Below are 11424 nucleotides of genomic sequence, written 5' to 3'. Positions count from 1 at the left end.
GTTCGAGTGGGACATACACGTGATGTCTTGACAACATGAGTTGATAATAGACTTCCATTTCTATAGTGCGTGCGTAATACAGTGGTATGTCTCTATGTACTCTTTTATCCAGTAACAAGACAAAATAAAAAATTAAATAAACAAGAACAAAGAAAGATTAGAATTGTTGTGTTGTATGCCAGGTCAGTTTCATAGTCATTTTGACAAAAATTGGGTCTGTGTTTCTGATTTAAATGTCAAATCTGAATATACAGTATTATTAATAACTCATTTCCATGTTTGATACCATAAGACACTTCACTTAAGTTTCTTTCATTGAAAATTTACCAATGCTCTCCAGAACATTGGAAAAGAATGTGAAATTTCCTGTTTGTTTTCTAATGATTATTTCCATTAAATGCTTTCTAATGTGTCATAGTACTGTAGTATTATTGTATGTTGCTAAATACATTATTTTGTTCTGGTGCTTTTCTTTCAATAAAAGTTGAAAAGAAAAATTTCAATTGCTCAATATTGTTGTATTCTTAGCTTATTTCATTTCATTTTCAAGAAAGGGCATCTCAAAATCACATCGGTTAAAATCGCTAATAACATATTCTGATAGTTTTATAATCTGATACTGTATTTTTAGCACCGAGGAAGTAATACTTTTTATTTTTTTTATTGCTTTGGGTGATGTACACTTTGACGCTATGATACGCCGTTTCAGATTGAATGTATGGCTGCAAATAACCCAGAATAGTAATTTCTCAGGTTCTTAGCTTTTTGCCTAAAAAAAACACAGGCCTTTAAAAATGAAAAAAAAAAAATCATAATGTGATGCATGAAAAAAGGAAGAGGACTTGGTTATACAGTATTTTCTAAAGGGCCACATTTTTAAAATGGTGTACAATTTCTTGTGTGTTCATTATTACAATCACTTATGGTAGCATTGCCTTTTCCTCATCATCTCCCCACAATATTCCATTAAATATAAAAGCAGCACAATCTGTGAACACATTTTAGTCGCTACTTAAAAACTATTTATTTCAACAAATAATTGTTTAATAATTTATCTCTTTTTTTTCCTTTACATCATAGTGGCCTGATCTTGGTGACAGGGTATGAGTACCCGGTTGTCTGTGGCAGACGACCAGGTGCTCGGAGTCTGCTACCGTAAGTGATTTAATGTAAAACCTGCTCCTTTGTTGAGCCATCTAGGTAGGGGACCAGGGCAGACAGAGGCAGATGGTTGACCCTTCAAGTCCTAGCACTGTTTTGCCACCACACCTTTATACATATACAGTCATCATGATTTTTGTTTTATAATTTTATGTATAAGTGCATTGAGGCACTGTGCAATATGCGCTATATAAATGTAAGTTATTAATATGTTATATATGTTTTATGCTATATCTGCCATTCTGCCAATGAATCCTTCCAATGATCTTCAAACATCTGGTGTAATGGACCTTCTGAAGTGGCAATCAGAACAGGGCCGTTTTTACGTGTTTGCGTATATTTAGCAATAAGGAGCATTCGATTGCGGTAGAATCTAGAACATAATGACGTCACTAATATTTATCTGCGCATGCGAGAACGTTAAGTTCTCGTCGTCGTGTGGAGGATGCAATTCGATCAAATTGAGAACCCGTGTGTCATCGCACCAAAGCGAAAGCTCCCTAATATATCGAAGCGTTGGCGGTTAGCAGAAAGGTCAATTACTCTAGTGACACCACTGATCTTTAAGCACATGGGCTGGGCTTTTAAAGTGTCCAAAATGTGTCTCCTATAATCTGCAAGAATGCGTGTAGCGTGGAAATGGAATCACATCTTTGATATTTTCCACACCCAGTAAAAACTGTAAATACCGCTCAAACCCCATTCCAAAGCCTGCATGTGGGACCGAACCAAACCTCCTCAGATCCAAGTACCATTGGTAATCGTCAGTTAATCTGTTATTTTGAAGTTTTTCCTCCAAGACAGCAAGTCTGTCTTCTCTTAGGCTTCCTCCAACTAATTCTCCAATACCAGGAACCAACAGATCTACTGCAGACACCTGTTCAGAAAAAATAAACTGCCTAATCAATGAGGTGTATGATAGACGAAAACTTGGGCTAAAATATATTGCAAGAGCAGTGACCAATTGAAAGGTTTTGTCAGTTGGTCAGAACACTATTTTCGCAAACTTTGAAATGAATATTTCCAAGAACCTATAAACTACCACTGGGGGACATCCAGAGGTCTAGGCATTTCACTCTACGTAGTTACCAGCGTTTATCTGTGCTCTGTGACTGGTCTATGAAAACAAATGCCAAAGTAAAAGAAAAAAAAAAAGAAAGTAGGGGTACATAAAACCTGCAGTGTTTTTAGTTGTTGAAGTATTCAAAAGAAGATTTGTGTCCGGAAAAACGAAATTTGCTTGCTGGCTGGAGTGGATTTCCCCCAGTAAAAAGTTGAGAGACATAAATGGCGTTGTTTCAAAATAGACCCGATAAAATTGCCATCCATCACTTGGTCAACACAATTTTTTTTTAAATAAGTTACTCTAAAATAAGCACTTCTTCACATATATATATTTATATAAACTCTGCTTAAAATCTTGCAAAAAACCAACTTACTGTCTGTGAACTGTCATTATTGTCTTTGGCATAAAATGCTTTAACTGCACTTGGAAAGTTGACCACGAAAACAGGTGTGTCATCAAAATATTGCACCAAGAACACCTCATGTTCCGTATTTAAGTCACAACCCCACTGCAAAAAACAAAATAAAAAATATACCAATACAGATAACATAACTGGTGCAGTAAGCAATTATTTGCTTGGAGAGTTTCATTTTCAGTTTCTGTTATTGACATCATAATTGCAGCCAATGCTGAATTACATGATATTTACAAGGAAATGAATAATAAAATATCAAAATTTCAATCAAGCACAAAACATGAAAAATGGAGTTAAAGTCACATTAAAAACATTAAAATTTCACAAAGATAAAAAAAAACATTATATGAACAAATATCAATTATTTTCAATTATCAGTTATTTTATCATTATTATTATTAAACTACAAATAATTATCATTATTGTAATTATTATTATTATTATTATTAAATATACAAATTCAAGTAAAAAAGAATTCAAGCATTGCACAAAAGTCAATTAAAATTACACCCAAATTATTATTATTTTTATTATTATTATTATTATTAATATTATTATTATTATTATTATTATTATTATTATTATATTTACCTACATTTAGGCTGTCGTTTGTGAGAACTTAGGAACAATTGGTCAATTGCTGTATTTAAAAAATACATTTTTTACTTACAAATGGATTATTGGTAAATTTGTCTGAGTGTTTTTCCAGTAATGAAATGGCTTCTGAGTAAGTTATCCTGTCAGAGAAAATAAAAATTCTCTAGGTAAAAATATTCCAGTGAATTCATGACAAAAAAATCTATGATTTATTAATACAGTTTTCAGCAATAAAAGAAACTAATAATTTGTTAAAACTTACATATTAAAATTAGACAGCAGCATCTTTTCAATGGTTTTCTGAAAAACAAGAACCAAAGTTGAAAACTTTCATATAATAGGAATAAAGAGAGACATTTTTTATATACCTATAGCAAGCTTTTTTTTAAAGATCGTCAGAGGAGGGCAGAAAAAAAATATATAATTTTGTTTTCTCATTTAGTACAATCATTTTTCCAAAACCATCTTTAGGTGGAGAAGAAAATAAAAATAACATTTCATTAATAAATTAAAAGTCAGGCTCCGGAGGAAACAAATTTTTTGATATGTTGTAGAACTGATTTTTCTAAGACAGAAAAAAGTTGTTTGACGAAAAATCAGTTCTACAACATATCAAAAAGTTTTTTTCCTCCGGAGCCTGACTTTAAACAGTGTAGTACTGAGATTGATAAATGCTTTAAATTTATATAATTAAAGGAAGAAATATATGTATCTTATGTTTGGAGATTTCAATGGAGTGGAGGGAATAATAAGAAGTTACATGCTTGTGAAATAAATGAGTGTCTTCTTCGTTTGTTGTAAGTATACTCTTAGTTGTTTCCTTCACCAATTCCTCAATTAGCTGAATAGCAAAGTAAAACAAAGGTAACCTAGCAATTTTTACTGATGAAGTACTGTAAATATATTTAATCATCATCTGCTACGCTGTTTCGTCTTGGGAAGATATTACGTACGTTTATTGTTTCCATGACTCTCTTTCAGTGGTCTGGTGGTCTGTCATTAACATTTCAATGGATGTATTTACATGTTTAAGTTCCTGGTTCATTGCTGCAACCCATGTTGCTTTTGGCCTGCCCACTGGTCTTTTAACATTCCTAACATATTATTCTGTTAACGCAACTTTGGCTGGGGTGTCCATTGGTAAATTTTAACATGTGACCTGTCCATCTTAGTCTTCTTTTCTTGATCAAAACTGATCATTTCTCTTCTTTTGTTCTGCTATAGCCTGGTATTTTTGATCTTTATTTATTTATGGCCATTTGATTTTAAGAATTTTTAACAGGTTCCTATGAAGGCAGTCTATTTCTTTCTCTTGTTTGTCAGTTAGCGTCCAAAGTTCGGAGTTGAACTCCGAACATAAATGTTTCCAACATATGTATTGAATAGTCGTCATCTTACTGCTAGTGATATGTTATCACTTGTTAGTGCTTCTTTATGTTGATTAAATGCTAAAGAATTAAATATATTTAATGGCGATTTTAAATTTAAGGTTACTATGCGCTATGAGTGCCATCCATGCTTATGAGCTAAATTAATGAAAGGAAAGAAGAAAGAATTCAAATAAAGGGGGCCTGGGGAGGTTATTTTAGAAATGAAGGGTCCATATTACTACAGCCTACCTATGGTTGGAAATTCTATGTTTATGGCACCGGAAGGTGGCAACAATTGGCACTATTAAGGCCAACTCAGCCAGCCCCTAGGTGACAACAATTCCCATCGCGCTGCGTCGTTTGACGCTGTCTGAGTTGCCCTTTACACTTAAAATTGAATACAATTTTCTTCTTTCTACATTTAAAAAATATTTTCAAAATTTAGGGGTGGGGAGGGGGGTTGGCCTCTGACACTCACTTTGTGAATAAATAATAAATACATATTATTTTTTTTCTAGTACCTGTGTTATATCTTCTATTGTATTTGTGTGGATAATTTCAGCCTCAATCATGTAGAATTCTGATAGATGCTTACGACTCCTTGAATTCTCAGCCCTGAAAGTTGGTCCCATGGTGTACACTTTGCTATGAGAACTGCAATATATTAATGGGAAAAAAAAACTATTTGAATGCTGTTTAAATACAAAAATTTAATACACAACTTAACTTATGTGTGCAGTTGGCACAGTGGTTGCATTTTGGTCTCTGAAACTTGAGGTCGGAGGTTAAAAACTTCACTTCATTGTGAATTTTGCTTGGGCAAGGCAATTTACCTATGTTTGTCTCTTTCCACCCAGGAGTATAAATGGGGACTTGGTAGGATTATGTGGCATCGATTGTATTAGTCTGTATCGACATTAAATTGCAAGCACGATTAAGAATACTCCCCAGGGAGTAGAGGAGGTTGCACTTTGTGCTAGTTTTAATATGGATCTGATGACCAGGGGTAATAAGGGAGCTTTCGATTTGTGGGACGACGCGACGCTAGAACGGAGCATGCAAAGTGTACTTGTTTCGCTTACCATGCTATGGCTTCTAGGTGCAGCTGACCAGAGACTGTGAGATACGCTGGAACATTGAAAAAATGAATCTTGTCATCCTCTACATCAACCTTCATAGACTGTAACAACAAATAGGAATAAAGATTTTCAATCAATATACAGGTCTCTCTCTAATTAAAGACCCCTCCAATTAAAAGAACCACCTCCAAATAAAAACCACTATTTTGTGGTCCCAAATCAACAAATGTCTTTTATCTTCATTATTCTAATTAGGGACCAAAGCTGCTAAAGACTATGGAAACCTTGGTCCCACAAGTGGTTTTTAATTGGAGGGAGATCTCTAACTAGAAATATCTATCTATTACAATATATTTCACACTATACATAAGCACTATAAAAAAAAAAATGGATAACTGCATCATTGGTAAATCTAGGCACTCACTAGATATGCCATCTGCTGATTGTCGGTGGCGATCTTATCGGATCATAAAAAAGCAATCTGTTGTGTGCGCATAGTGGCGTTTTGAATCAAGTCAACCAATGACCGTGAATGTCTGGCTCAAGACTGAAATGTTGATACCAGTTCAGATTCTGACCATGCAACATTCAAATGTTAACCTATAATATTACTACAGTATTATTAATTGATCTTATGTAGCAAGCAAATAATTTTTTTAATTGGCCAAAAGATGGTTAATAAGTAAATATGAAGTTTAAAAAAAAAAAACCAAACCTCAACACTAAATAATTCTCCCGCCCCTTCACAGTCATTGGATGTAATAATTGGCGTGTGGACATTCAGGAACTCTCTCTCCTGGAAAAACTTATGAACTGCCATTGTTGCGGCATTTCGTATCCTTAATAGAGCACCGAAAGCATTTGTTCTTGATCGTAGATGAGGAAACTGACGAAGAAAATCTCCAGAGTAGCGGCTTTTTGGCTTGAATGGGTACTCCTAAAAGTATGGTTAATAAACACGATACTGTTAAGAGCGTAAATGCCAGGGGCCTATCCTGCCTGAATGGTAAGGGGGCGTGAATGTGCGGGCAGGGCGAGAGTTTTAGGGCAAAGCTTCTTTTAGCGGTGTAAAGGGCACTACTCAAATATGAATAGGGAATTGTCTTCTAGTATACTGAACTTAGTGTAATAGTTATAAAGCAAAATATCTTTTTAGTAATTTAAGTCATTTACTATTAAATGTATGCATTTGTGTTCATTCAGAGTATAACAACAGTGTGCATTAGCCTACATTCATAATTTTAGGAAAGAAACTAAATTAATTTAAAATTAATCTTCTGAGTGAGTATTCTTTTCTCCCTAGAAATTGAAGTATTAATTTGTCTATTTGAGAGTCTTTTAAGTAAAACATTAAAAGAAAAAAACACATTTTATCATTTTCAACTATACAGTAATTTCTTATAAAATAACATACTGTAAAACCTTGAATTGATGCCCTGTGCTTTTTTTATTTGCGAACTTTGGATGAGATTCTTTTCAAGGCTACATACATATGTAAAATAAATAGGGCTGGTTTCTTTTTAAAATGAATGCTATAAATTTTGGGAATTACTATTATAAAACAATAAATAGGGCCGCTGTAACATGAATACGTATCATGGAGTGTATTAACCGGCATTAAAACACCTAAACTACTGTATAAACCAAGCGTCTGTAATGTAATTTATTTTGTTTCTTTGTAACTTATGTACAGTAATATGTATATTACCTCCAAAAGAATACCATGCTCTCTTGAAAAGAAGCCCATGGGCTTCTTTTCAAGGCTAATTTTGCAAACTAAAGAGAGGGCTTCAATTCCAGATGGGCTTCTGCTCGAGATTAAGCCCATTGGGTTTCAATTCGAGGTTTTACGGTATCCATTTCTGAAATTTACCTGTGCATCGCATTGCCCTATTACTCTGATGTCATCTGCCTTCACCTCCAAAGACTGTCCAGACGACTTGCTACCCACAAGCGTTCCTTCTACCTCCACCGAGCATCCAAATGTTACACCCCTGTACAAATAATGGAATAAACTACATGATTAACAAACTCACCATTTTGGAATCAAGTCATGTCCTACTGGGTGTCTGATTTCCTTTTATATATCTTAAGTATATAGAATAGAATAGAACATTTATATTATAGTGCTGTTATCCGTTATATAGCATGCTTCATAATCCTCCATGGGAAAAGAAAATGCCAACTCACTCATGCATCACATCTGACTTGGTTACAACTTGAAGACATCTTAGGCAGGAGCCATCATTGACATCAACGAAAGTAACTCCTTTATGTGATCGGACAGATCGTACCCATCCCTGAAAAAAAAAATTAAATTAGTATTACTATATAAAGTCAGCTATTCACTGTGCCCCCCGGGGGTCGTTGGTTGACATGATTCTATGGAGAACGTAGCGCCACTACGTGCATGCAACACATCATGTTTAATGACGATCCGTTCAGATTGCCAGGCAATCAACACAGTGTTGCGTTGTCTAGCGCTCACAGGAAGCAGCGTTAGATTCTATGTATGATGGTCATATAAGACGCACTGAATGCTGGCCTTAGCCTTAGCAATTGAAATCGTTTAGCTTACTTATTACATTAAAAAATCAGTTGTACAAAATATCAAAACATTGTTTTCCTCTGGAAAATCCTTTGAGACAAGGTTGAATTGCGCACCGACTCATCACGAAAAAGGCTGTGTAATCGAATAGGCGTTCTACTGGCTAAAATATCTTAGGAAGCCCATAGGCTAGCCTAGGGCCCTTTATTTGATTAATTAAAAATGTTATTTATATGTTAATATTATATACTTTCTGTCTCTTATACACATCTAGATGTGCATAAGAGCCAGGTATATGTACTATACTACCTCCACAAGAATACCATGCTATCTTGAAAAGAAGCCCATGGGCTTATTTTCGAGGCTAATTTTGCAAACTAAAGAGAGGGCTTCAATTCCAGATGGGCTTCTGCTCGAGATTAAGCCCATTGGGTTTCAATTCGAGGTTTTACGGTATCCATTTCTGAAATTTACCTGTGCATCGCATTGCCCTATTACTCTGATGTCATCTGCCTTCACCTCCAAAGACTGTCCAGACGACTTGCTACCCACAAGCGTTCCTTCTACCTCCACCGAGCATCCAAATGTTACACCCCTGTACAAATAATGGAATAAACTACATGATTAACAAACTCACCATTTTGGAATCAAGTCATGTCCTACTGGGTGTCTGATTTCCTTTTATATATCTTAAGTATATAGAATAGAATAGAACATTTATATTATAGTGCTGTTATCCGTTATATAGCATGCTTCATAATCCTCCATGGGAAAAGAAAATGCCAACTCACTCATGCATCACATCTGACTTGGTTACAACTTGAAGACATCTTAGGCAGGAGCCATCATTGACATCAACGAAAGTAACTCCTTTATGTGATCGGACAGATCGTACCCATCCCTGAAAAAAAAAATTAAATTAGTATTACTATATAAAGTCAGCTATTCACTGTGCCCCCCGGGGGTCGTTGGTTGACATGATTCTATGGAGAACGTAGCGCCACTACGTGCATGCAAAACATCATGTTTAATGAAGATCCGTTCAGATTGCCAGGCAATCAACACAGTGTTGCGTTGCCTAGCGCTCACAGGAAGCAGCGTTAGATTCCATGTATGATGGTCATATAAGACGCACTGAATGCTGGCTTTAGCAATTGAAATCGTTTAGCTTACTTATTACATTAAAAAATCAGTTGTACAAAATATCAAAACATAAAGGAGTTTCTTCCGGAAACTCCTTTGAGACAAGGTTGAATTGCGCACCGACTCATCACGAAAAAGGCTGTGTAATCGAATAGGCGTTCTACTGGCTAAAATATCTACTGCCTTAGGAAGCCCATAGGCTAGCCTAGGGCCCTCTCTAACCAATTTAATATGATAGTATGATGCATCTATTATTAATAATATATAATTATTGCACCGTCTAGGCCTAGCTAGGTGTCAACTTCTCATGTAATATCATAAGCTAGATTGAATCAGGATGACAAAGCTTAGCACACTTAAAACCTAGCCCTAATCTGGGCCAGGACGTGGGCCAGCCTAGGTTGGGTCGCCCTCTCTAGACTGGTGCAACCACCGGAATATAATAGTCTAGGCCTAGGCTCTAGCCTGACCTACCAACCTTGTTCTTGATAACTTGCCCGATTGCTCCTGCATCCAATTTTAAAACCTCGGATACACTCTTAAATGTAGAACATCGTCTTATGATACAAAGTTTTTTGAGTACGGAATTTGGAGTTTTGGAATTTCGAAAGAGTAATGAAGACGCACACGACAACGAAAATATTGTTTGTGCCATGTTTGTTCATGCTTCGTGCTGTGACCATTGTCTGCTCCTAAATCGTACAATTATGTTTAGTGTGTAATAAGAGATAAACATTTTTAGGAGGTAATATAAATCAAAATACATATTTATAAATTTTTTTGTAAAGGATAGTATATTTTTTATTTGAGAAACGTTTTATTTGATTAATTTAAAATGTTATTTATATGTTAATATTATATACTTTTTGACCATCAAACCAAAATCAGCAGTAGGTTTCAAAATGGTATGGTCTGAATGGAAGCTACAGTTGAAGTACAATTTTGCTTCATATGCTATGAAACAAAATATTAGCAATTATTTAGATTAGCAGACCTCTTGTTCATACTCTATTTTTATTTCAGCAAATATTATCAATTTATAACCTGAAATACACACTGTAGGCTGTAATCTGTAGTGGGCTACCCCTTTTATTTGGAATAACCTAAAGTTTTTACATTGGGTTGGGATTGGGATGCGGTGGTAGAGTAGAGGGCAGTCAGTTGCTATATAAACCTCACTGAAGAGGGAAAATGGAGGGCCAGGGGAATTTGAAGGGGAAATATGAAACCTCGCATACTGAAAAAAGCGACTAACATCATTCCTTAAAAATAGGGTCTTCAGACTTAATAAAATGCATTAACAGGGGCGGATTTAGAGGGGGGCTTAACAGGCTTTAGCCCCCACTAAAATTTCATAGCCATTTCTTTTTAACAGCTTTTTGAAGGTCCAAATTAAAATATTGTTTAATGTTTTCTTCACAAACATCATATTTATTGGCTAAACATTTTACAGTAGTTGTTTTTCAGTGACAAAATCAAAATGAAATACGTTTTTTAACCGATCAAAAAACGTAGCTAAGAAAGCTGCTTTTGCCTACTTTTCAAAGTGGGGGGGTGGGGGGGGGGACATGATATCGATTGTCCCCCCCCCCCCACTTTTTACCAATCTATAATTAAAACCCCACTTTTACAAGCGAATTGAAAGAATAACAATTACGCATGACTCATGAATTTTGTCTGTTCACTTTTCTAAATGCGGTACGTATTTTCCGGACCAAAACCAAGTAAAAACGCAATTGTTTAAACATTTTGTAACCATCTCAGAAACCCACTAGATCGATTTTATGAGTGCAACGAAAACAGCCCCTCCCCTGACGGTTTTTACCGGGCCGACCAAGCCGTCGTACCGGGCTGGGGAATAAGAGAAAAGAAAGAGGGGAGAGGGAGGGAAAGAAAGAAGAGGAAAAGAAATGGAAAGAAAGGGAAGAGAAAAATTAAGACAAGAATAAAAAGGAAGATATCATAATGACCAGACTCACAACACCCATGCAACCCCTTCTCCACTTCAAAAACTGTCATAACTCCTTTGATCTATGCTGCCCGAT

General features: G+C 35.4%; 1 protein-coding gene across 1 annotated transcript; it reads right to left on the bottom strand.

The window, feature by feature from the left end:
• Positions 1 to 286: 286 nt before the first annotated feature.
• On the bottom strand, positions 287 to 10062 carry LOC117110074 (probable asparagine--tRNA ligase, mitochondrial). The gene is made up of 13 exons (XM_033252656.1): positions 9858 to 10062; positions 9028 to 9137; positions 8711 to 8831; positions 7879 to 7988; positions 7562 to 7682; positions 6404 to 6625; positions 5692 to 5789; positions 5131 to 5263; positions 4000 to 4080; positions 3502 to 3539; positions 3313 to 3379; positions 2601 to 2735; positions 287 to 2038 (listed from the first exon to the last, which is right to left on the bottom strand). Exons 1-13 carry the CDS (start codon positions 10032 to 10034, stop codon positions 1769 to 1771), a joined length of 1683 nt encoding a protein of 560 aa, XP_033108547.1. The 5' UTR covers positions 10035 to 10062; the 3' UTR covers positions 287 to 1768.
• Positions 10063 to 11424: the final 1362 nt, after the last annotated feature.

The sequence above is a fragment of the Anneissia japonica genome, unplaced genomic scaffold (genome assembly GCF_011630105.1).
Source record: "Anneissia japonica isolate Jap-2015-1 unplaced genomic scaffold, ASM1163010v1 scaffold287588_len240510_cov160, whole genome shotgun sequence".
Classification (NCBI taxonomy): Eukaryota; Metazoa; Echinodermata; class Crinoidea; order Comatulida; family Comatulidae; genus Anneissia; species Anneissia japonica.
The sequence above is the reverse complement of the archived record's forward strand: the minus strand, read 5'-3'. Positions and strand labels throughout refer to the sequence as shown.